Here is a 26,550-nt window from a genome sequence, read left to right as displayed (position 1 = left end):
TGCCACCCCTCCCTCCCTCACTCCCCCGCACTCATCCAGATAGAACTGATGTGATGACGGGATATCATTCCGCCGTGTGATCAGGCTTTGACGTCAGAGCTGGACGTCTCTGATGGAACCTGTCACTACCCGGTCCCAAGGTTATAGCTTATCCCACAAGCGAGTGTACTGATACATAAAGTGTAAACTGTCACTACACTGATATGTTATCACTGTGTTTTATTATACAGTGGTTCATTGTCAGTGTGTGCTGGTCTGCATCTGTGTGTTCTGAGGTGACTGACACAGGCTTGACTGCGTGTTTGTTTTACGCCTGTGGCAGATGACCCGCTCCCTCCCTACGCCAGCTGGCTGATCAGCGTGCTGGAGAGCAACCGGCCGCAGCCACTGCCCATGCCGGTCAACGGGGGCTGCTGGGCCCCGCTGGTGGACTACCTGCCGGAGACCATCACCCCACGAGGGCCCCTGCACAGGTACCCATAGGCCCACACACACATATTTGTATGCACACAGACACACACACACACACACACAAACAAGCACACTCACACAAACACACACACACACACTCACACACACAAAGACAAAGAGAGAGGGGGTTATTGTTTACACATATCCCAGGAAGAAGCTCATTTGAATCGGCAAACTTACAAAAATGCACTTACTGACTTACTCTTGTGTTGTTTTGTTTACCATGGACGGCTCACTGTTTTGCTATTCCCTTGGAAACAGAGATATTACCACAGACGTCATCATCAAGCCACGCGGGTGCTTTTGAAGCACCAAATGTCACAGAGCTCAGGCAGCTGTACTGTAGTATGTGTTGTTATAAACTGATAATCACACTGATAGAATGCAGCTGATTGTCAGATGAAAGATCTGTCTATCAAAAGTGGAACTACAACACAGAGATTTAGTCTGTGGCACGAATGTTATGACACACACCTGATTCTCATAGGGCCTATAAGGCCCCTTTGCCTTATGCATGATTTAGCAGTGAATATTTCTGTTTTTTGAAAGGTAGAGGGTTATGTAATGTATTTTCTGAAATGTCTATATGTGTTTGATGTACAGTATGTGTGTGTGTGTGTGTGTGTTTTACAGGTGCAACATTGCTGTAATATTCATGACAGAGATGGTGGTGGATCACAGTGTGAGGGAAGACTGGGCCCTACATTTGCCCCTCCTGCTTCATGCACTATTTCTGGGTAGGTCTCTCTCTCCCCCCCCTCTCTCTCTCTCCCTCTCTCTCTCCTCTCTCTCTCTCTCTCTCTCTCTCTCTCTCTCTGTCTCTCTCTTCTCCCTCTCTTTCTCGCTCTCTATTTATCTATCTCTCTACTTTAGACAGGTGAATTTTTGAGAGGGCTGATTTTACTTTTCCACAATAAGAGATGTGGTATGATGTTACACTGATGTTATCGGTGTGTGTAATTATCTGTTTAAAGACCATGTGTCACTCTATATATATATGTCTGTCTTTGTGTGTGTGTGTGTGTGTGTGTCTGTCACTGGCACTGTGAGGAAGCTCTGAAGTGGGAGGCACAGTGCCGCCACATTCCCCAAGCTAATTGAAGCTTAGAACCCCGTCCAGCCGAGGAACACAGGGCAGTAATGCCGGATATGTAAAAAATGTGTCTGCCACGGAAAAAAAAATTGACACAAGACAGAAGAGAGGGTGGTTGTGGTGGTAGTGTGTGTGTGTGTGTGTGTGTGTGTGGGGGGTGTTAAAGGGATCCAAGAAGCATGAAGGGAGGAGGAGGAGGAGATGGTGGCATGCAGCTCAACGGCCTGCTCAGCTCTGCCAAGACTGAGCCTGTCTGAGGGTCCAGGCATTTTGGGGGGTCAAGCTTAGTCTCAGTGGGGTTGGAAGTGTTGGTAATAAACACGCTGTCTGTAGAGTTGTTGTGTGTCTTTAACTCTGACAGAAGGTTTCATCTGTCTACAGGATCTAGCTGTGAGGTGGTATGGTGCTGATTTAAAGTGTTGAAAAGGGATGTTCTCAAGCCCACTGTAGCTTGTTTACTGACCCAGGAAAACAGAATAGTATGGTGATGGAAGCTTTTTTATGTTGGGGTGTTTGTATATGTGTATGTTTCTCTCTCTCTCTATCTCCTTCTCTCTCTCTCTATCTCCTTCTCTCTCTTTCTCCCTCTCTCTCCCAGAAAGCTTAGATGTCTATCATCTATTTTGTAAATTCATCCCTCATGTCATTGGTATAAGCCATACTCGATCTTGAAGTGGGTTATCTTGAATTATTGAGTGATTGGTTTCTGTTTATGTATGTGTGTGTGTGTGTGTGTGTGTGTGTGTCTCAGGTCTAGATCACTATCGGCCCGAGGTGTTTGAGCATAGCAAGCGTCTGCTGCTACACCTCCTCATCGCCCTGTCCTGCAACAACAACTTCCAAGTCATCGCTTCGGTCCTGCTGCTGACCCGTGAGATCAGCGACAACAAGACTCTCACTGTCAAGTCCAGCTACCAGCCTGAGTACCACTACACCGGTGAGGAGACTCTCTCTAGAACCTTCTCGAATGTTCTAGAATGTTTAGAAGGCATAGGTCACGTGTGAGAACTCTTCCTCTCAGCATGACATGTTTATGGTCAACAATTTATGAACCCCGAGGTCCTAGCCAAAATAATTCTTTACTTTGTCTGAATGTATGCAGATGTAAACAGGGGACTGCCACAAACTCCTTGCACTGCATTCTTCAGTAAAATGCATTGCATTTGTTATGACATTTTAGAGGCATTTAGCTTTATAGCTCCTCCAGTAAACGTGCCAAAGCCTTAGGGCCTCTCCACCTCTCCTCTAAGGCTGTGTGTGATATTTGATGCACATTTGATTGACAAGCAAGTTTTCCTGGTACTGGCAAGACTCACACAGACCCCAAAAGAATTCCCCCAACAGTCCGCTTACGAGACAAAACTGTTTAATATTCTATTTCCTTCTGTGGTGTACATTATGTGGACACAGTAAAAGTTGTCTGCCAGTCAAATGTGTGTTTCATGCCAGGTCTAATTGGCTTGCATTGATATGACCTAATGAAGCACAGTATTATTATTGTGCTTCCTTGTGCAGCACTGAAGTTGCTCTGTGTGTGTCATGGTAGGCAATTAGTACTCAGTGTAGATCTCTACTACGGTATCTCCTCTGTGTTCCTAATACAACGTCTACTTTTTTGTTTACTGTTCAAATGGTAACAGATGCCCTTTTACCTGAACCATCCCAACCATGTGCTTGTTTTACTGATACTTTCCCACACTCATCATAATGAGAAGCCACTGAAACCCAGGTGTCTGTGTATTCAAGTAGCTCAGTACTGAAGTACTGATGTCTGTCCTCTGTTCTCTCCTCATCCTCTCCTCTTCTGCTCTTCCTCATAACCTCTTCCTGCGCTAGGGGGCTTTGACTTCCTGCGGGAGAGCCCGTCTCCTGTGGCAGACTCGGGCCTGAGCTCGTCCTCCACCTCGTCCAGCGTGAGCCTGGGGGGCAGCGTGGGTAACCTGCCGCAGATCAGCGCTGACCTGGAGGAACTTGAAGACTCCTCAAGCGAGTCTGACGACAAGACCAACAAGCTCATCGAGTTCCTCACCACCAGGTGGGTAAACACAGCAACACTGACATTTGTGTAGGAATGTGTCACTCACTTCATACAAACCACATCAACATACCCTGAAACCTAACACCCATCAAAAATCAGGGAAGAATTTGCTTATTTGTTTATTGTAATTGTCTGACAAACAAGAAGTGGCATCTGTGAGTAAAACTCCCGGTTACCAAGTGCTACACTTACTCATGGCATACAGGGTCATGCTGTACATTCACACACATTCACTAGCATACAGCTCCCCCTACTGGCTGAAACAGAAAATGTCTGGGAGAGTACAAGGAGTACGCTTGAGCTTATTTGCTGTATGTGTGTGCAATTTAAAGAATGTTTGAGTGGGTTTGTGGGTTTGTGTGTATGTGTGTGTGTGTGTGTGTGTGTGTGTGTGTGTGTGTGTGTGTGTGATTACAGCCATAGATACATCACTAACTGAAAACATTAGCCATAATTATTAGACACTAATGACAACAGCCATTAACACCTATACACCGCCACATCAAAATGATGTTTACAATCCCATGGAGAGGGTGGGCCTGAGCATGACGTGAGCGTGGCGTGAAAGTGTTTCCCACAGAATTGAATTCCATTTGTGGTGGTTGGTTTGCAGAATTAACTTGAATACAACAGTATTTTACAAATTAGCACAGCGTGGTTATGATGCTAACCAGATTTAAGCACAATTTAGTACAACCTGGAAAATCATTGTGTGGTGGTCAATGTTGATATTGTGGTGGGCCGCCACAAATAAGTCAATATATGGGAAACACTGCGTGAGCGTGGCGTGTTAGAGGCGAGTTAATGGCGGTGTGACTGTGGTTGGTGGTGGGGGTGGAACAGTGCCTGGAGTACTGTCCTGTCGTTGCTCAGGGCGTTCGGACCGCTGTGGTGCCATGAGGACATCACACCCAAGAACCCCAACTCCAAAAGCGCCGAGCAGCTGTCCAACTTCCTGCGCCACGTCATGTCCATCTTCAAAGAGTCCAAGTCAGGTAGGGGTCTTTAGATCTGTAAAAAAATTTTATGTTTGATGTATTGTGTCTTCTTTTGTTTCCATTTAATTCCATTGTGTACTTAATACCTTCTCATCCAACATGGTTTTTTAAGTGTGCTTGCAAAGCAGCACACTTTTTGTTCTTCTTAAGTTTTATTAAGTTTGCTTGCAAAGCAGCACACTTATTGTTCTTCTGAAGTTTTATTATTATTATTCCCGTCTCTGGTCAGTACCGGTGTAAGTTGCTCGCGAAGATGACGTCAGGTGGGCGTGTTGTTCGTCCGCCATATTGGATTGAACAGAAAGCGAAACTAAATTTTCACAGGTCACAAATTTGGTCCGAACGCCACGAAACTTGACGTACATTATCCTTGGACCAAGCCTCACAAAAGTTACTAGAAGAATTTTTGATTTTCGAAAGCGTTGCCCGTCACAGCCAAACGAAATCGGCGGCGAAGCTCCGAAACAGGAAGTCGTCCATATCTCAGGGACACTGTCACATATCGATACAAATTTTTGTATTTGAACTCAGGACTCCAATGTGAGGGTGCATAAGCTAAAAAAAAAAAAGAAAACATTCCAAAAGTTTCCAGCATTTTTGCAAACCACCCACCTGTATTTTGTAACTATCACCTTCCACATTTGCAGTTTACATCTATCACAATGCCTTCCAAGTATGCACAATGTCTCTGGGCACCCTGGCCCAATCATGAAATCCTTGCTCAGCCATGGGATAGTATGGACTTATGAACTGAGATGTTAGGAGAACATTAGCTATTTATTGCTGACGTAGGACAGTTATTTTCACATTGACGGTATTCAAATTTAATCTTTCATTATTGTTAAATATCATGATGGGAGAGTATTATTAAAAATGTTACAAGTATGCAAATTCAAATGTTTACGGGCATTTAGGTTTTACTGTGTTGTTTTGTTGTAAAGACATGCAAGGCATTCTGGGCCGTAATGAACAGTGGTTGGCAGCACTCCATAGGCTGCGTATTAATATGAATAGGTGTTTCTGTAAACCTAGGAACAATAAACAGCTATCTCTGTTACAAAAACGAGGTGGTAATCGCTCATTGAAGAGGGAACTATGATGAAAAGATTGTTTTCCTAAAAGCAATAATTGGGATTTATGTTGTTTAGCGTAATGTCTTGGTCATTTGATATGAGATGCTTGCACTCCTAACTTCATCACTTATAACTTTAGGACTGCTATTTAGCACTTTGGCACCTAAGTCTGTGACGGCTTAAAAGAAGTGGCGAGGACTCCTAACTCCTAACGCGATGTTTTGAAATGCGTCTACTATTGTGTACAGGAGCTTCCAATCGCAAGGGAACTTGCATTGTAGGCATAACTAAGGGATGCAATAACACCACCAACAACCAAAACTAGCCTACTCATTGTCAACATGTACATGTAACGTTTCGTGTAAATCAAATTAAAATGTTTTCTTTGCAAACGTAGGCATAGGTATATGGTGACAGATTAATTTAATATTGCTGCTGTGTGAATCACGGTAAGCGCGAATGAAGTGGCCACTTCTTAATGGGACGCACTGTATGGAAGTGGGCTAAATAAAATAGAGATGTTTCAAATAAGATAAGGTTAATCAGAATTCTACGATATGCCCGCTTGACAACGGCAGAGATAGAACTGGCCTTTGGCCATAGCAACCATCCATTTAGAACGATTGGCCTTCATAGCAACCAAAGATCTGAGCTGTGTTGCAAGGGGGTAAAAGTGCAGTAGAAGAGGGGTTTAGTAGATTAAGTGGCAAGGGCTGCATAAAAAAAGGTGGGGAGGATTGGGATTGGGTGGGGGCACCAACAAGGAGCACCCAAGAGCAACAGGGGCAAGGAAAACTCCCTTACCAAGGAAGAAACCTTGGGCAGATCCACGGCTCAAGGGGCTAACCCAACTGCCAGGGGGTCTTGGTGTGTGTGTTGGGGGATGACAGGGGAGATGGGATAGTGTGCTGTGTATGTGGGGAGAGGGCAGTGTGCAATATGTGTGTTGGAGAAGCTTCCTCATGAGACAATGTGCTGTGTATTGGGGGGGGCAGTGTGCTGTAAGTATGTTGGGGATGTGTGTTGGATGAAATAATGTGCTGTGTATGTATGGGGGCAGGGACTTACTATTGCAAACAGAGTACTGTATGTAATGTATGTGAGTGATGACAGTGAAGATGTGTGTGTGGGCGGGAGGGGAGTGGAGCAGTGACTGTGTGTGTGTGTGTGTGTGTAGTGTGTAGGTGGGTAGGTGGGGGCAGTGTGCTGTAAGTATGTAGAGGATGTGTGTTGGAGAAGATCCTGAAGACAATGTGCTGTGTATGTGGGGGGCAGTGTGCAGCAAGTATGTAGAGGAGGCTTACTGTAGCAAGCAGTGTGCTGTATGTATGTGAAAGTGATGACAGTGATGATGTAAGTGTGTGTGTTTGGGGATGGGGGGGGTGGGGGCAGAAAGGCTAGGCAATCAAGGACATGGGTAGATGGAGGAGAAATCAAAAAATAATAAATAAAAAGTGTGCAAAAGTTGGAGAAAAGTCAGATATGTGTGTGTGTGTGTGTGTGTGTGTGTGTGTGTGTGTGTGTTGTTTTGGCATGTGATGAAATAAGAAAATAAATAGAAGGTCTGTAGCATAGGAGAGGGATGTAAAAGTGCTAAAAGTCTTGTAGGTGTGTGTGTGTGTGTGTGTGTGTGGGGGGGGTCATGAGTGCTGAGGAGTGAATGAGTGCAAAGTCAGTATAGTGTGAGTTCAGAGTTGGGAAATGTTTGAGAGTGCTGAGGAGTGAATGTGTGCAAAGTCATTATAGTGCGAGTTCAGAGTTCGGATGGCCTGGGGATAAAAACTTCTCCTGAGTCTCTCAGTTCTGGCTTTGTGACTACATAGGCGTCTTATTGATTTCAGCGGTAGGAATAATCCATTGTTAGGATGAGAAGAGTCCTTCAGAATCTTTTGGGCTCTTAGGAGTACTCTTCTGGAATAGATATCTTGTAGAGCAGGGAGTTGAGTTCTTATAGTACGTTCAGCTGAGCGATGTGAGGCAAAGTATAGAAAGGTGATGAAATATACAGAGACGGGTCAAGAAATATAGTGCAATGTAGACAGTAGTATACAGTTGATTTACAGACGGTGGTTTAGAGTAATATGAAGTATTCCTTTATTCTGAAATACATCTGAGATAGGCTCTCAAAACAACCCCAGGCTCACAAAACAATCCCAAACAGACATAAGGTCTTTATAGAGCAAATCCATATAGATTATTTGTCAAATAAACCAGTAAAACAGAATCCTGACAAACAAGCAGCATTTTAATGCCTTGGTCATATTTCATAATTTCAATTCTTCTCTAGGTTACCTGATAGCCCAGTTTGAGAGGTGCAAGACGTGTGACATTATTTATTTTTGCAGCCAATCACTGCTGCTGTTTTATTTTATTGATTTGATCTTAGTCATAGAAGCTAAATTCGAAGGCAGGCCACAGGTAAAATCCAACGAACCGCATTCACCCCACAAGCCAATAGTTGAATAGCCCTCTCCTAGAGCTTTAGAGGTATTGCCACTGCTCCAACACTGAAAGGCACTGTTAGAATGCCTGGATCAAGCCAGGTTCAGCATAGCGTATGCCACTGTCTGCTCACGTTGGTGACCGGACCTGGGAAAGCACACTTTCACAGTTCCCACCGGAAATGCAGTCTAGTTTATCTTGTCATCTATTTTTATACATGCTACATTATATTTGTTTGATATTATATTTGTTTTTACTCTGAGGCTCATTCAGTCCTAAGATGCGAGCCATATAAACAGACCCTGATTGGACACAGCGCTATAACTACGGCGTGTATATGTGTGTTGTTGTTGTGTGTCAGACTTCCATCTGGAGCAGCAGCTGAGTGACGTGGCCCTGCAGACGGCGCTGTGCAGCTCATCGCGCCACTACGCCGGACGCTCCTTCCAGATCTTCAGGGCCCTGCGTCAGCCGCTCTCTCACCACGCCGTCTCCGACATCCTCTCACGCCTTGTCGAGGTGGTGGGCGAGCACGGGGACGAGGTGCAGGTGTGTGTGTGTGCATGTGTGTGTGTGTTTGTGTGTCTGATTGGGTGTTTTTCTCGTTTTGTATTCTCTCTCTCTGAAAAAGAAATTGCAGTTAAGCAGGCAGGCACTATCTTAAAACATTACTTATCATTACAAGACACTAATGACAACACCCATTAATACCCATTGTGTGTCTGTGTGTGTGTCTGTGTCTGTTTGGGTGTTTCTCTGTGTGTATGTGTGTGCGTGTGTCTGATTCTTGTTTGTTTCTGTGTTTCTGTTTGTGTGTCTGATTGTGTGTTTCTGTGTTTCTTTGTGTGTGTGTGTGTTTGAGAGAGAGAGATTTCAGTTACGTAGGCAGGCCCTAACTGACACTAATGACAACACCCATGAGCAATCATGCACTACCACAACACCAAAATTACATAAAAAAAAACCTCAAATGTCTACTCATGTGTGTGTAACTGTGACAAAGAGTTATTTCAGAAAAAACTGTTCAAACTAGTCAGCCCATATCCGACGGAAAAGAGACTTGTGGTTGGTGGTTAGCAGTATTTCCTGTTTGAAGTGAGCCAGCCAACTCCAGATGGCTGCCACCACACTATTGGAAAGTACCAGAGTTGCCTAACTGCACTGTGCTAGTCCTATGGGGGCGTGTGTTTCTCATGTTTCCTGTCTCTATGGTTCTCTCAGGGCTATGTGATGGAGGTGCTGCTTACACTGGAGTCAGTGGTGGATAACCTGGCCGAGTGTCTGAAGAACAGTGATCTGATGGCAGCTCTAACCAGGTGAGATTGTCACCTGCATGTCCATCCCCACGACCATGTCTGTGTGTCCATGTTGAAGCACCTGCATCTGTGCATGTACATTGTGTCCCATGTACTTAATGCTCACATCTGTGTGTCGGTTTAGGGGTGTGCATATATAAAAACGTATACATACACTATATGGATGTGTGTGTTTTTTACACTGTGTGTGTATGTTTGCGATCGTGTCTCTCTCAGAGCCTCGTCTCCTGACTTCTTGGTGAGCGGGAAGCTGAACTCCAACAGGAAGAGCACGGGTCAGCTCAACCTGCCGCACGGCGCCACCGACGCCAGCACGGCCGAGCGCAGCCGCCACCAGCGCAGCTACTCCGTGCCCAAGAAGTTCGGCGGTGAGAACGGCAGTGGGCAGCCTCCCGGCGCCCGCTCCCCGTCGGAAAATCCGCCACGCTCGGCCACCCTTGATCGCATCCAGGCGTGCACCCAGCCCGGCGTGGGCCAGCGCGGCTCGCCCCGCAGCGGCTGCGGCTCCTCGTCCTCATCTACCTGCGGCGTCCTGGACCCCGGCCACGCCGGGCACCCGGCCTCCCTCCTCGCCACCGTCTTCTGGGTGGCCGTCTCGCTCATGGAGTCGGACTTCGAGTTCGAGTACCAGATGGCGCTGCGGCTGGTGCACAAGCTGCTGGCACGCGTGCCCCTGGACCGGCCCGAGCACCGCGAGCGCCTGGAGAAGCTGCAGGCGCAGCTCCGCTGGAGCGGCTTCGCCGGCCTGCAGCAGCTGCTGCTCAAGGGCTTCACCTCGCCGGCCACCTGCGACCTCACGCTGCAGCTCTTCTGCCAGCTCACGCCCGTCTCCCGCGTCACCGTCGTGGACACCTCGCAGGCCATAGGTGGGTGGCAGCATGGAGGACCAGACCGCGCATGAGCAACAATAGTAGTAGTTCAGCGGTGCAGCAGTTGTTTCAGTCACACTTTATTTGGATGATCCCCCATAGCTACAGATGAAGAGTTTGGTTCCAAAACGCTATATCCTCCATTTTAACAAATTTTCATAAATCATTTATTTTAATTTAGTTTTTCAAGTAATCTCAGTGGAAATGTAATTGGGTATTGTTATTTAATTTATCTTTACTTAATCAGAACAACAGAACTGCAACTTTATTGATATTACCTGAAATACACAATTAAATAACATGACATGAACCAAACTCTTCAGATGCTGACATTATAACGTACTATCTGTTTACAACAATTTATGGCTCAGGGTTGTGTTTTTGTGTTTTGGTTAGTGAAAGTGAACAATTAAAAAGACTGAATTTCAGCAACCCATCTCCCAGCACCTAAGTCTCTGTAGGTGGACTATCCAAATAAATTGTTACAGTAGTACATACCGTAAGTGTTCAGTTAATGCTTATTTGTGGCCATTATTCTCTAATCCTGTGGCTGTCTTTCCCACGCCCACACACAGGTTTCCCTCTGAACGTGCTCTGTCTGCTCCCCCACCTGGTTCAGCACTTTGACAGCCCAACCCAGTTCTGCAAGGAGAGCGCCGAGAGGATCGCGCAGGTGAGTAACACTGACCTCGTTCAGTCGGCCTTTTTGTTTTGCAGTAGCTCAGCTGGTTACACCACATCTGCGCTACAGTGGCAGTTGGCCTTCTTTGTTTGGTCGTGCTCTTTAAATTATTCATCATAAACCATTAATGTAAGTGTTAACACAGGGCAAACATGAGATGATGTATTCTCGTGTCATCGCTTCTTAGATCACACGGGCCAATGTAAATGTTTGTTTACGCTTATGAAAAGCTTTAGGTAAAACATGTGGTGACAGAGTAAATATCAAGGTGTGTGTGTGTGTGTGTGTGTGTGTATCAGGTGTGTCTGGAGGAGAAGGAGAAGAACACTAAGCTCTCTCACCTGGCTCACGTGATGACGCTCTATAAGACGCGCTCGTACACGCGAGACCCGTTCTCCTGGGTCAGCGTGGTGTGCCGCTACCTGTACGAGGCCTTCGCTGACATCACCCTCAACATGGTCACCTACATGGCCGAGGTAACAACCAATCTATGCTGCTTGACACAGCAATGCTTTTTATCATATGTTTAATGTGTCGGGCAATGTGGATATCATGACTTAATAGGACTGAAAAGATTGAAGTAGTCTGTTATTTAATTATTCATACCATAGAATTGTTGCCTTGGGAAGTCACAAGAGGCAGATATTCAGAAAGTATTATTTTATATTAGCTTTCACTTGCTGTGTTGTTTTTGAAGATAAGAGATTGAGTCACTCACTCTTCTTGCTACTTGTTTTCATCACAGTTGCTGGATAAGGGACTTCCCAGCATGCAACAGCCACTGCTGCAGATCATCTACAGTCTGCTAAGCCACATGGATTTGGCCTTGATACAGGTCAAGCCTTTCAATGTCGAGGTCCTCAAGACCATCGAAAAGTTTGTTCAGGTAAGCAGCCAGCAAATATTACGCATACTCAAATCAATTATACTTGTATTATATTGTGTACTATATTCAGTGCATTCTGTAGTTACTGTAGAATCAGTAGATTAAGTGCCATATTACTGATTGTGTAGTTCCCTATACAGTATGTGTGTGTTCATTTTTCATGCAATGATTTTATGTGGATAAAATAGTTACCGTTACATTAATCATAAATCATGACGTACTGTACGTGTGTGTGTGTGTGTGTGTGTGTGTGTGTGTGTGTGTGTGTGTGTGTGTGTGTGTGTGTGTGTGTGTGCACGTGCGTGCGTGTCTCAGACGGTACACTGGAAGGAGGCTCTGAACATCCTAAAGCTGGTGGTGTCTCGCTCGGCCAGCCTAGTCCTGCCATCGTACGGCCACAGTGACCTCTCCCATCTGGAGGTCAGCCGTGTGTGGGACGGCTCCTCCAAAGCACTACCGGGGAAAATCCTCGACTTCCACTTTGACATTTCAGAGGTGAAGGGTCACCCTCCGACGCGTGTCTTTCTTCTTTTCTTCTCTTTCATCTGTTTCTTTCTCTCTCTTCCTCCCCTGCACTCTTCACATCTCTCTGTCTGTGAATATCTTGTCATATTTTAGCTTGTATTCTGGGCCAGGCATATCTTTGTGTCAAGGTGTGTTGACCCTTTTAGAGGTGAAATGACATCTAAAGTGAAAGTGTTGTGAGGGAACAAGATATTACTGTGTGCGCTTCCTGCTGTTTTCCTAAAGCCTGACTTTAGTAGCTGAACAACTTGCCAACAGCTTTTCTATTTGCACACCTAAGATATAAATACACTTAATGAATCAGCGGAAATAGGACCAGAGACTGGCAGATTTCCGAAGCTCAGCCCTGGGCACCAGGGGTGTGATGGGAAACAGTAGACTGGCTCCAGATTTAGGCTCAGAGTATAAGAAATGAGGAGAGCAGTCTGGCTTCACAGGACTCAGGGGCTCTCAGAGATCAGATCTGGACTCAGACAAGAGTAGAGCTTTTGATTTCACCTGACCTCTTCAATAATCGGTCAACCTAATCATGTACTTACATTCCAAATCACCCAACCAACTATTTCTATTCACTAAAAGAGAGGAAATATTTTGAAAGGGGTTTTTTCCGGTCTTTGTATCTGACCTTGTTTTCAGGTTATGTTGATGTATGAACTTGATTGTCATGTTGTCATTGTCATTACACTGTGCTGTTGGGTGCAAGTTTCATTTTCAAGGGAAATGCTTAGAGGAAGCTCCCCACTCCTCTCAAATGGAATTTTCTAGAAAACCCATTGGAGATAACTTAGCCGACTGAAAAGCCTCATGTTTGTAGTATGTGACATTTAATATACTTTTTCAGATCTGTGATCAGATTTTCCGTTGAGTTCACCAAGAGTGACATAACAGCCCAGACAGACTCGCCCTGATCTTGAATCAGTACTTGTGTTATAGACCCTGAAGTCCTCTTCCTTCCTTCCCATTGAGTAATCACCCGATTGTCTGGCTGGCGTCGAGTGATGAAAGACCAGAGAGATCCTGTGCTGATGTAGACTGCACACAGGCCGATAAGCCATGCTACAATTAGCCGTTTTTTTCCACATTGAGAGAGCAAGAGAAAGGAGGGGGGGGACAAAAAGAACATGAGAGAGGGAGAAAGAGCATACGTGAGAGAGAGAGAGAGAGAGAATGGGAGAAAGAGAGGGAGAGAGACAAGGGGAGAGAAAGCGCCTGGGCTGTAGCACAACAGGAAGACTGGGTGGATGCAATGTGATAGACTTTAATATATGGGCAGGACGAAGCTAGCAGGCACTGACTTGTCATGCTCCATGCCGGGTAGGTGTTTGTACTTAATGTGCCTAGACATAATTCCGATCCTTGCTCAAGGGTTTTGCTCCCTTGCTCATGTGTGTGTGTGTTCTCCAGACGCCGGTGATCGGCCGACGGTACGACGACCTGCAGGGTTCGGCGGGCCGCGACGGAAAGGCCAGGGCCATCGCGGTTACCCGCAGCACCTCCTCCACCTCATCGGGCTCCAACTCCAACAACGTGCTGGTGCCCGTCAGCTGGAAGAGGCCACAGTCCTCACAGGTGAGACTCACCTCTCCACTCCTAACCTAGCCTGCTTCCTATTACGTTTGAAGTTTAAAAACATCCAATGGACTTTCCGACTTATTTTACCTTGTGTTCTTTGTGTGACTTTGTGTGTGTGTATGTGTGTGTGTGTACATGAGAGAGATAAAAAATATGTGTGTTTGTTTATGCATGTCTATACACATTTGTATTTGAGTGTGTATTTGGCTTCAATTGTTGTGTGTGTGTGTGTGTGTGTGTGTGTGTGTGTGTGTGTGTGTGTGTGTGTGTGTGTGTGTGTGTGTGTGTGTGTGTGTGTGTGTGTGTGTGTGTGTGTCCATGTGTGTGTGTGTTTTGTTTATAATTAATCACTGCTCTGCTCGTGTCTGCTCGGCACTCAGAAACGGACCCGTGAGAAGCTGGTGAACGTCCTGTCATTGTGTGGACAGGAGGTTGGTCTCTCCAAGAACCCGTCGGTAAGTCCACCCCACCAAGCCTGATTGGTCAGTTCAAGTTGGAAACCTACTGGGATTTTACCAAAAGACCAAAGTCCTCAGAAAACATGCAGACAGGAAACAGCAACACAATACAACTGAGAAAGAAAAAAAATCTAGTTGATATTAGTTGTGAAACACTATAAATAATTTATATACGTATAGATATATGTGTGGTTACACATATTTGTAGGTGTACATTGTAAATATAACCGACATTGTTTATTGATTTACTCATAATTTTATTTGTAATCTAATCACCACTACAAAGCATTTAATTTGAACTGTTTCTACATGTTATGAAACATTCCCTTTAGAAGGCAGTTTTCATCAGGGTCAATATTTGTTTTTCACCACAAACATACCAAAGACTCCAGGAAATACTGACCACACAAGCGTCCTCCTCTCCCCCAGGTGATCTTCTCGTCCTGCGGGGACCTGGACCTGATGGAGCATCAGCCTAGTCAGGTGTCGTCCGAGGATGGCACACGCGAGCAGGACACTCTGGACGACACTGCCTCCGAGCAGCAGTTCCGTGTCTTCCGCGACTTTGACTTCCTGGACGTGGAGCTCGAGGATGGCGAGGTGAGTGGCCCCAGCTCAGTCTCTCACAGCTGGCCTGATCTTGGGACGATTAGCTAGCATATGATCAGACCACTCTGATCCAGTTTAAACTAAACTTTGCTCAATGCAATTAAAACAAAAAACAGATATAGACTTCAGTTATATGTGAATGGCATAAAGGCTGAATGGCAAAATGGCTATTAACTGTAATGTATCATTTTTCCTGTGTTTGGAACCTGCACCCATTCACTACATAATGCCCTTGTAAATAACAAATTAACTGGCTATTCGCCATGCAGTGCATTACATAGTGAATGAGGGGATGTTCAGAACACAGGGTTTGTTTACTCTCTGCCAGGAACATCTTGTGTCCACTGCCTAAGCGAGTCTGACTGCCCTGTCCTCTCTGTCACTAAGCCTTTCATGTCCAGTGCAGTTTTCCTCTCTCTGCCGGTGCTCTGTGCTGTTGTGTGTAACGTTAATGCTCTCTGTCTGTCACCACTGTGTCGGTAACACTCTCTTTCTTTCTCCCCTGTGCCCCTCAGGAGTTACAGGTGAGTGTCACTGTGTCTGGTAGGCTCATAGTGTGCATATGTGCGTGTGAGTGTGTGTCTGCGTGTGTGTGTGTCTGTGTGTGAGTATATTATATACTGTACATGTCTTTATTTAGAGGCTCTAGCTAACAGTGTGGAGGGTGACTAGAGTTGTCATTGCCTCATGCAAATCTAGTCACATAGTGCATGGATTGTTTTAAGAAATTATGAATTTATCCCATGTTATGACTGAGGACAGTACTGAGTATGGGAATTAAATATACCTACATACTGACAGACAGAGTTATTTAAATTAATCTGAAACTAAGGACTTGAAAACATCAGTTATGGCTTATAGCAAATGGCACATACAGTAGTGTATGTGGATATGAACAGTGTTAATAACATGTACAAGGTAGGTTGTTTCCATTGTAGTTAGATGTATGCCCTAATTGCATCACTCGTGAGTTTGTCTGCTCCTTGCATCCATATCATCATCCCGTGTTATGTAGTGTGGAGTTCCCATCATGCATCTGAGGGATGTTACTACATACTACTACTATATTCTAGTATAGTGCAGAAAGTTTTGTGTGTGTGTAAGTTTCTGGGTGAGTTTGTGGGTGCGATTGTGTTTGCGTGCGTATGTCTGGTGTGTGTGTGCATGCATTTTGGGGTGGTTGGTGGGGTGTTTTCTATGCACTTACCTAAATATCTCTCTCCCTCTCTCTCTCTCTCTGCAGGGTGAAAGTGTGGACAATTTTAACTGGGGCGTGCGGCGGCGCTCGCTGGACAGCGGTGACCTGCACGAGCTCCTGGAGGAGAGCCAGCACTCGGGCAGCACGCCCAGCCTGGGCCACGAGGATGAGCAGCCGGACGACTCGGACGAGTCCTCCGAGGAAGAGGAGGAGTCCAACTCCACCAGCCAGAGTCTGTCCCACTCACAGCTGGTGAGAGCAGCCTCTCCACACCTCTCTCTCTCTCTCTCTTAGGGCCGATTCATACGTCATCGCAAGGTGTGCAAACACAGCTGTATCGAGCTACGCAAGGACGCCATGACTCGTATTTGCGTTGAAAAATGTGTCGTCCAATTTCATGTAACATGACGCAACAACGCGTGTCATACCATGTGTTTCCGATTGGGGCTCATTGTCCACATAGGTTGCATAGACTATGAAAGGCACTTCAAAACATGCGTGAGCCTTGCGTTGTCAAATGCATTCGCGTAGCTCACGTAGACTATGATTCAGGCCTTACACATACATAAACACATACTCATATGTAAAGCCCCTGTAATAAACTATGCTCTGTAACTTCCCATTCTTTTTCTTCAGACTATGAATCTCTCTCCGTCAGAGGAGACCAATCACACAGACTCGCTGTCCACCTCCTACGACACCACCTCTGCTGACCCAAACTCTCTGAATGCCGCCACTCCCTGCCTGGGGACGTCCCTGCCAGATGACACCGCCATGCAGCCCGTAAGCCGAGGCCTCTCCAAAACAGCAGGCCTCAAGGCCTAAACACTCTAGAGCTCTGAAGGTGGTGATACATGGGACAATTTGAGTAGGGTTGCTGAGAAACCACATAGCCAGTTCCATGTCCTCTGATTGGATGATCATGAAAATGTCACTATTAATGCTTAGAAAATGTTGCTTAATATCAGTGGGAATGTGCAAAAGCAACAATACTCAGGAACATTGTCAAATTTAGCAAAGTGTTCTTGGCATATTTACTCCACATTATTTAGAGCTGAACATGTGTGTACAATGGTGTTTGTTTGTGTAGTAGTGTGTAAAGTGGTCTGGTTGTGTGCCTCCCAGTTTCCGCCCCCTTTGGAGGTGACAGCTGAGGATGAGGACATGCAGGAGGATGACCTGTCCTTCTGCGTGAGCGAGCTGCCTCCGGGTTTTGACTGTGGCGATGCTTTCACCTTGGACCTGGTCCGGCAGCAGGATCGCTCCGAGCAGGACCTCAGCACCAGCTGCTTGCCAAGGTACCCCCTTCCTCCACACACACACACACACACACACACACACACACACACACAAACTGCAGAGTAAATCCAGAGCATGAGTAACATGCAATACACACACTCAGATCAAGTGTAGATCATTTTGTTGAATTTAACCACAAAGAGCAAAAACTTTGAGGTTAGTGAAATTAGCACCAAGCTGTGACAGATGAATATGTGACTGTAGGTCATGCCTGCATGACGCACATTGTCACTCTCTATCACAAACCTAGACAATGCTGATAGTGTCCACTGTCCACTGCCACTGTTAGTATAAGTATAAGTATATATACTTTTTTGATCCCGTGAGGGAAATTTGGTCTCTGCATTTAACCCAATCGGTGAATTAGTGAAACACAAACAGCACACAGTGAACACACAGTAAGGTGAAGCACACACTAATCCCGGCAGCAGTGAGCTGCCTGTTACAACAGCGGGCGCCGGGAGCAGTGAGGGGTTAGGTGCCTTGCTCAAGGGCACTTCACCACTGGTCGGGGCTCGAACCGGCAACCCTCCGGTTACAAGTCCAGAGTGCTAACCAGTGGGCCACGGCTGCCCCTCCCACGGCTGTTGGATTGAGTCGGTCCTGTCTTTTTCCCGATCACAGTTTTGGGGATGGGCGAGATGACCTGCAGGACCTGGACTTCCCCCCGCCACCCTCGCCCTTCTTCTCAGCCATCCTGGCGGCGTTCCAGCCCACGGTGTGCGACGACGCCGAGGACGCCTGGCGCAGCCACGTGAGCCAGCTGGTGGCCGACTCTGACGGCTCCTGCGCCATCTACACCTTCCACGTCTTCTCCTCCCTGTTCCAGGTGAGCATCCACAGGACAATGATGTTGACATTCTGTGGTCAGCAGTTTTAGTGTTGTTAGTGAGTCTTTTCAGAAACGTAACATAAAGAGTCTTTAGCAGGAAAGTAATTTGACAAGCAGAAAAAGATTAATTTGTCACACAATTTACAGTTTAGCTTGAAAAAGCATTTTTTTTTTCAGGATTGACATTGTATGACCAAAGTGCCCTTTCCTCCTCCAGAACATCCAGAACAAGTTCTGCTCACTGACCAGTGATGCTGCTGGTTACCTTGCTGACGGGCTGAGGGGCATAGGGTCAAAGTTTGTACGGTCATCTCAGATGCTGACCTCATGCTCTGACTGCCCTACAATCTATGTGGACGCGGATACGGTGAGCTTGGACAGAATATAGACCCTTTCAACAATAAAAACAAAAACAATGCTTGAACATTCTATTTGGGCCCCAATCTACTTCCTCTGCATTAAGATAATATATGGAATGTTAAAAAGGAAGCCTTGTGGGGCCAACTATGATGCTGATAATGGAACTCTCTTGAAAGGGTCCATACAACAATCATTTAACACTTAAAGGAGTACCGTCACACCGGTGTGACGGGAATGTTGAGAAATGAACATTCTAAAGAATATCTGGGTTCATTGAATTCAACATAGAATTTTAGAACCTTCAATTGTTGCGGAACTTAGAATGTTCAAAAACCTACACCTTTAAGGGTTAATTCAGTCTCATTTGTTTTCATTCTCTAACATTTCTTCCTAGATTCTTTCTTTCTTAATTTTTCCTCTTCATTCTTTCTTTCACAAATGAGTTAGTTATTGGGAGTAGGTTATAATGGTAGTACTGTATGTATGTTTGCACTGATGAAGGTCTGAGGACCGAAACGTTTGTCACCTCACCTGGTAGCACATTGGTTGATGGATTAAACACTTCGTTTATTTATTTTTCAACGGCAAACAATGGTGTGCGAGTTTTCTTCCATGACTGACTACTACGTTGCCTAAAACTAACGCACCCGCACAGCCTTGAGTATTTGGCGCGAGACCCTACCTGTCTAACCAGTACTGTATGTATTCCATTCATTTCCAATGTCATAAGGAGTGCTTCTCTGTGTGTTCTTCCCCCAGATTGTGTCTTACGGGCTGCTGGAGAAGATCAAGTTCAGTGTGCTGGAGCTCCAGGAGTATCTGGACACGTACAACAACAAGGAGGAGGCTGCCACCTCGGTAAACACACACACACAAAGCACACACACACACACACACACACACACACACACACACACACACACACACACACACACACACACACACATCCCTACAACTCCCTGTGACACCATGTGATGGGTTAAAAGCAGCAGTGTGGACATTGTGATTCATAATGATACTACATTGTGTCAAACCCAGAATAGGAAGTACATTTACTATGATGTGGATACTAATAAATAAAATGAAGGGCATAAAATACATTTGCGCTTATAAGTATCCACAATAAAAAGCATCATTGAGGTCGTCAGTAGAGCAGAAGGTTATGCACATGGAAAGATTCCACTCGTGTCCACACTCTCCTTCTAATTCTGTCATCATAAGTCAGTGTTCCGGTCAGTGAACCCCATAAATCCCACCTCACTCACCCCCTCCATCTCTCTCTCCTCTCCACCTCTCACTTCCCCCCAGTGGTTACAAAACTGTAAGGACACATTTCCTAAGTGCTCTGACGATGGGGTGATCACCTGTCAGCCCGGAGACACGGAGGAGAAGGTGAGTCATACAGTGGGCTTACCGCACACTAGCACTACCCAGCATGATGTAGTTTACTCCACACCTAGATTACCCTACACATGGATTACTCCACACCTAGTTTACTCCACACCTAGATCACCCTACACATGGTTTACTCCACACCTATATTACCCTACACATGGTTTACTCCACACCTAGATCACCCTACACATGGTTTACTCCACACCTAGATTACCCTACACATGGTTTACTCCACACCTAGATTACCCTACACTTAGATCACTCCACATCTAGTTTACTCCACACCTAGATTACCCTACACATGGTTTACTCCAAACCTAGATTACCCTACACATGGTTTACTCCACACCTAGATTACCCTACACATGGTTTACTCCACACCTAGATTACCCTACACTTAGATCACTCCACATCTAGTTTACTCCACAACTAGATGACTCTATACCTATTTTTATCCTACACATGGTTTACTTTTAGATTACTCTACACCTACATTATTTTACACGTGGTTTACGTGTATTATTATTTCATTCTACTCCTAGTTTACTGTACACCTTTTACTCCATGCACTGTTCTCAAACTCTGCTAAGCCTCTCTCTTTTTATTACTTTTGTTCTTTAAAACTCGCTGCACTTATAGCATGTGCTACCCCTAATCAGCTCTAACTGTTCTAAATCAAAACTGTACTGTTCTCTTATTGTTGTAACCAAGTCATTCGGTTGCCATTTTATCTTGATACTGTACTTGGCACTTTCCCTCAGCTTCCACAAACTCTCATCCACAAACTGAACAATAATCCTTGAGATATTTTGAAACTCCCTAATGCATTGGTCATGCATTGTGGTGCTTCTAGAGTTTCAGCTGGTTATTAGTAAAGTGGTGTTTTGATGTATTGCCTTAAATTATATACATCAAGAACTTTTTCATGCTTTAATTGTATTCCTATTTACAGTCTCTCTCTCTCTCTCTCTCTCTCTTTCTATCTGATTAACCTTGATTAACCTGATTACTCTCTCATTAACCTTTGTGGAGATTTGGTCCCACTAACCCAGTGACGTTATGAATGGGTTTCCCTCTCTCTTGTATTAACCCTTAAAGGAGTACCGTCACACCGGTGTGACGGGAATGTTGAGAAATGAACATTCTAAAGAATATCTGGGTTCATTGAATTCAACATATTTTAGAACCTTCAACTGTTGCGGAACTTAGAACGTTCAAAAACCTACACCTTTAAGGGTTAATGCCTTACTGATTGCATGGGTTTCCCTCTCTCTTGTATTAATGGGTTTCCCTCTCTCTTGTATTAATGCCTTACTGATTGCATGGGTTTTCACTGACGCTCTCTCTTCTCTCCTCTCTCGCCACCCTCTTTCTCTTGTCTTGTGACATGCTTGCTGTGCAGCAAATGGAAACTCTGGCTGTAAGTTCAAAATACATTGACATGTTTCTCTGACTCTTGTTCAGCGACATGTATTTTAAATGCGTTGAAAACCTAAACATGACTCAGGTTGATCGATATCAGATGTGCAGTATGATGTAACTAATGTAAACACATATTGTATGAACACTGAATTTGAATAGCATACTTTGTAACGTTTACAGTGTATCTTCCTGTATCTATGGCAATGACATCTTTAGTGTTTGACATTCTCTAAACACATCAGGGATCCCTGGGCCCACTCGATGAGTAGTGGTTTGAAATGTGTAGTGTAGAGCCTGTGGGACCTATAGATGTGTGTGAGGCGTGTGGTTGTGATCATATGGGGCCTATAGATGTGTGTGAGCTGTGTGATTGTGATCATGTGTTATGGGGCCTATAGATGTGTGTGAGGCGTGTGGTTGTGATCATGTGTAATGAGGCTTATAGATGTGTGTGAGGCGTGTGGTTGTGATCATGTGTTATGGGGCCTATAGATGTGTGTGAGGCGTGTGGTTGTGATCATGTGTTATGGGGCCTATAGATGTGTGTAAGGCGTGTGGTTGTGATCATGTGTTATGGGGCCTATAGATGTGTGTGAGGCGTGTGGTTGTGATCATGTGTTATGGGGCCTATAGATGTGTGTGAGGCGTGTGGTTCTGATCATATGGGGCCTATAGATGTGTGTGAGGCGTTTGGTTGTGATCATATGGGGCCTATAGATGTGTGTGAGCTGTGTGGTTGTGATCATGTGTTATGTGGCCTATAGATGTGTGTGAGGCGTTTGGTTGTGATCAAATGGGGCCTATAGATGTGTGTGAGCTGTGTGGTTGTGATCATGTGTTATGGGGCCTATAGATGTGTGTGAGGCGTTTGGTTGTGATCATATGGGGCCTATAGATGTGTGTGAGGCGTTTGGTTGTGATCATGTGTTATGGGGCCTATAGATGTGTATGAGGCATTTGGTTGTGATCATGTGTTATGTGTGCCCACAGCAACTGGAACTGTGCCAACGGCTTTACAAGCTGCACTTTCAGCTCCTGCTCCTGTTTCAGTCCTACTGTAAACTGATCGGGCAAGTGAGTGCCATCAGCTCTGTGCCAGAGGTAAAGACACACACATGCACACACATACACACACGCACACATACGTATACACACACATATACACACACACACTGCCATAGATATTTACTAATTAATTTGCTAGGCAAATATAAGAATCATGTGTAAGTAGAGTCTTGATGAGAGTGCATCTTATGCGAAGTTTGTGTAGCCTGCCTATTAGAAGTGAAAGAGAGTTTCAAACCTAATCAAAGGCAAGCGCTATAGACTCTTATCACCCGGTGAGAAGAAATACTCTTTTTTGATTGGCTGGTGGGGTGGCTATTAATTCTGAATAACGGGACACCTATGAAGTAGATCTGGTAAAAAAGCTTAATCACTGTTCCATATCAATGCTTATGGTTACTATAACAACCATAGCAGGACGACGGTTGAGTCTGGAAGCAGGCTTCGCAACATGGAATCAACTGTAAACAAGCTAACTGTCCATGGATTCATGCTATAGCTGTTATAGGGCCAAAGAAACAACAACAAACTGAACAGGTCGGCTTCTTTTTAAACAGAACCGCTTGTTTCCTTTGCGTGCTATAAAGGCATGACTATTGCCTATAGTGCTATAAAGGCATGACTATTGCCTGTAGTGCTATAAAGGCATGACTATTGCCTATAGTGCTATAAAGGCATGACTATTGCCTATAGTGCTATAAAGGCATGACTATTGCCTATAGTGCTATAAAGGCATGACTATTGCCTATAGTGGCAACAGGGTGATAATCGGGATAACAGCTGGCGAGGTATGTCCTTTTATATGGAATTAATGGACTTGGGCAGAGGCAACTCCTCCGCTGCGCGTCGGGGAGTTCTTTGCCTCTCGCCCTCGTCCATTAATTCTGCATAGCAGGACACCTCGGCAGCCGTTATCCTTTACACGGTGGCCTGCATCCACTACAGTGCATCCACTGAGCCTCAGGCGTTAACCCGCTGTGTGTCGCCCTGCAGCTGCTGAACATGTCCCGGGAGGTGAACGACCTGAAGAGCAGCCTGAGGGTGGCGGCGGCCGCCGTCTCCGGAGACCTGGTGTCCCACCACCGGCCCCCGCCCCAGGCCAGCTTCCCCACCACCGAGGCGGCCGTGCAGGCTGTTCTGGAGTGCCTGAAGAACAGCGAGTTCACCACCGCCATCCGCTACATACGCCAGTGCAGGTAGGCCACTGTGGACAGCGGTCAGCTTTCAGCAGTGTTATGGTACTCGACTCCACTTCATCCAAATGGTTAAGGGACTAATGACAAGGAAAATACACTCAATGTGATATATTGAGAGATATTAACTCAGCTCTGGTGTATCATGTAGAGCAGAACTATGTTTGTATCAGGGTATGCAGCTCCGCTGGTTTCTATTGTGAGTGCTTGTGTGGAGATAACTGTATTTCATTTGTGAGCCAAGTGAAGACATAACGGGCAACAATAATTGTGAGTCATGATTAGTAAGGATAATTTGAGCAAAGCAAAAAATGACAAAGATGGCTGTTAAACACATGATCTCATCTCTGCGTTCCTCCCTCTCAGACGCACGTGGCCAAATGACATTTTCGGTGGCAATGCAGAGGATGAGGTGCAAACCCTCCTCAACATCTACTTCCGGCACCAGACCCTGGGCCAGACGGGCACCTTTGCCCTGGTGGGCTCCAACCAGGACCTGTCGGAGATCTGCGCCAAGCTGATGGAGCTCAACGGCGAGATCCGCGACATGATCCGCGTCGCCCAGGGCTACCGGGTGGTGGCAGCCTTCGCCCCGGACTCCAGCGCTTCCGGCGTTAGTCTCTGACAGGAGGGGTGCGGTGGCGCCCCCCTCCATGGCCCGGCCCTCCTTGGCCTGGCCCTCCCCCTCTGCTGCTCCCGGCTCCCACGCACCTCCACCCTCCCTAACATTGACCCCCTCGCTCCATGCGCTCCCCCCGCACTTCCATCCATCTGTTGCCCTCCTCCCTGCCCCCTCCCTTCCCCCACCCTTCACCTCCACCTCCCTATCCCTGCCCTGTGTGCCAGGTCAGGGCCCGCCGCTCGGGGCGTGGGGGAGCTGCTGCAGCTGCCCCTCCTCTGCGGGGTTCCCCCCTCCCAGACTGCTGCCCTACGTGGGGAAGCTGGGCCGCGCCGCCATGACTCTGCTCAGACGGGATGAGTGCCTGGATGCCAAGGCGGCGTCTAACTCGGGGTGCCAAGCCGGTGGCAACAGCGGAGAGACTAAACCGTTACTGCTCGACATTTCGGACTGATGTCACTGAGTCACATCCTCTATTGCACTAAATCGTGAAAATTTTTCTTTCCTTGACTTTTTTTTTTTTTTTTGCTGTTGTCATTGCTGTTTGCTGTTGTTGTTGTCGTCATCATCGACAATTTCTCTGGTATCGTCCTCATTAACGTTACAGTGACATTGAACATTACAGAAGGCTGGAGTGTCGAGTTCTTTGTGACTTTGCTACTGAAAAGAAATGCTGCAGACTTGGTGAGGAAAAGGCTGATAAGAGGGACTGATCTGATCTCTGGCCATTGCTGACTCTTTGCTGAAACTGTCCTGGGGAATCGTGCAATGCTACTCTCTTGATGTAAGGCCTTCTACTGTACTTACTCAGCTCACACGAATGTTGTAGCTTTTTTTTTTTTTTGGAAAGAATAAAAAAATCCTCCTGGCTTTCACAATAAGGACACGAAGACTATAACACCACACAGAATATAACCGAAGTCTGCATTTTGTTGTTGTTGAGGCTATATGTCCAGGCTGTGAGCTTGTTTGCTTGTGAAACAACTTTTCACCAGTTCATAGGTTCAACACTGTATTGTAACATATCATTTATTTGTGAATATTCACTCCATGCTACTCGACAATTAGGCTGATATTCAGCATTCATGTCAATATTTTACAAAGGAATAGGACACATGGATAAGCTATTGTAGAAGTGACTGGATTCAATTGTCATGTCAGTATCCCTTTTTACTCATGTGTTGCTTTCTACTGTATAGTATCTTGCCTGTAGGGTTATTTTCACAATGTCAAGGAAAATGCATTGAACATAGTTTTATGAGAGACAAAGTTCTATGTTGTGTCAGTTTAAACTGCCAAGCATGCATTGTTGTATTTACAGTAAATTGTATTAGAACTATTTATTAACAAATGCATATTTTAAAGGAGAGAAGATATGTTTGTATAAAAGTACAAAGGGAGGTCTCCCCATGCAAGTGTGTAGGAGAGTGTGTTTCTGTGTGTGTGTGTGTATGTGTGTGTGTGCGCGTGCGCGCGAGGGTGTGTGTGTGTGCATGCAAAAAGAAATATTGCACATTGTACAGCTTCCAGTAGGAAGATTGTATGAGTAGGTTTTTGTGTCATGTAAATAATTTTCCAGTTTTGTGAATTATTTTGGGTTGGTGCTCTGTACATGTTTGTTTGAATCACAGTAAATAAAACAAACAAAAAAAACAATAAAAAAGGCATACCATTTTTTTTCTGTCACGTCCATTTTATGAGCATTACACCAACAAATACACCAACTTATTTGGATGCTGTCGTGGGAAATGAACCACAAGTAATCTAATCAACCTCCAATTAGCACTCTGAATCCCTATCACTAGCACTCTGGTGAAACCGATCCAAGAAGACACTGGAGACTGAAGAGAGCTGCCGTTGACCAAGGTTAATTCACAAGTACTGACAATGGACAAAGTCTGACCAAGTACCACTAAACAGTAGAATCAAGGTATCTGCAGATAACCTGCTACCATGAGAAGGTGCTCACGATCTGAAGTCTGAGCGACTGTGTTTAGCCTTTTATGCTATGTGCGAGATCCCAGACCCTCCTAGTTTCCGTACGTCACTCACCCAATCCTACATCGAGGTTTTTCCTCGTGATTAGTGATTGACACCTGACTTAGCAAATCAGCATTATTACAATCGATCATAAT

The 26,550-nt window shown here is 45.5% G+C and overlaps 1 protein-coding gene across 13 annotated transcripts in view; it reads left to right on the top strand.

Moving 5' to 3' along the window:
• Positions 1–24,450, top strand: part of fryb (furry homolog b (Drosophila)) — an 83,382-nt gene extending 58,932 nt beyond the window's left edge. For 9 of the 13 annotated variants that reach the window (XM_048237629.1, XM_048237630.1, XM_048237624.1 and 6 more), the window contains exons 37-63: positions 323–473; positions 1,105–1,208; positions 2,316–2,501; positions 3,401–3,599; positions 4,446–4,597; positions 8,477–8,664; positions 9,337–9,431; positions 9,648–10,297; positions 10,876–10,973; positions 11,282–11,458; positions 11,728–11,868; positions 12,184–12,363; positions 13,798–13,962; positions 14,346–14,420; positions 14,853–15,023; positions 15,548–15,556; positions 16,276–16,482; positions 16,867–17,013; positions 17,356–17,528; positions 18,154–18,358; positions 18,579–18,728; positions 19,481–19,579; positions 20,030–20,113; positions 21,519–21,536; positions 22,529–22,639; positions 23,597–23,799; positions 24,163–24,450. In XM_048237629.1, the coding sequence (XP_048093586.1) occupies positions 323–473; positions 1,105–1,208; positions 2,316–2,501; positions 3,401–3,599; positions 4,446–4,597; positions 8,477–8,664; positions 9,337–9,431; positions 9,648–10,297; positions 10,876–10,973; positions 11,282–11,458; positions 11,728–11,868; positions 12,184–12,363; positions 13,798–13,962; positions 14,346–14,420; positions 14,853–15,023; positions 15,548–15,556; positions 16,276–16,482; positions 16,867–17,013; positions 17,356–17,528; positions 18,154–18,358; positions 18,579–18,728; positions 19,481–19,579; positions 20,030–20,113; positions 21,519–21,536; positions 22,529–22,639; positions 23,597–23,799; positions 24,163–24,421 (4,397 nt within the window). In that variant the 3' untranslated portion in view covers positions 24,422–24,450. The remainder of the gene's footprint in view (positions 1–322; positions 474–1,104; positions 1,209–2,315; positions 2,502–3,400; positions 3,600–4,445; positions 4,598–8,476; positions 8,665–9,336; positions 9,432–9,647; positions 10,298–10,875; positions 10,974–11,281; positions 11,459–11,727; positions 11,869–12,183; positions 12,364–13,797; positions 13,963–14,345; positions 14,421–14,852; positions 15,024–15,547; positions 15,557–16,275; positions 16,483–16,866; positions 17,014–17,355; positions 17,529–18,153; positions 18,359–18,578; positions 18,729–19,480; positions 19,580–20,029; positions 20,114–21,518; positions 21,537–22,528; positions 22,640–23,596; positions 23,800–24,162) is intronic. The other 4 variants (XM_048237632.1, XM_048237633.1, XM_048237623.1 and 1 more) reach the window with 3 other exon arrangements.
• Positions 24,451–26,550: the final 2,100 nt, after the last annotated feature.

Source organism: Alosa alosa, chromosome 2 (assembly GCF_017589495.1).
Source record: "Alosa alosa isolate M-15738 ecotype Scorff River chromosome 2, AALO_Geno_1.1, whole genome shotgun sequence".
Classification (NCBI taxonomy): Eukaryota; Metazoa; Chordata; class Actinopteri; order Clupeiformes; family Clupeidae; genus Alosa; species Alosa alosa.
The sequence above is the reverse complement of the archived record's forward strand: the minus strand, read 5'-3'. Positions and strand labels throughout refer to the sequence as shown.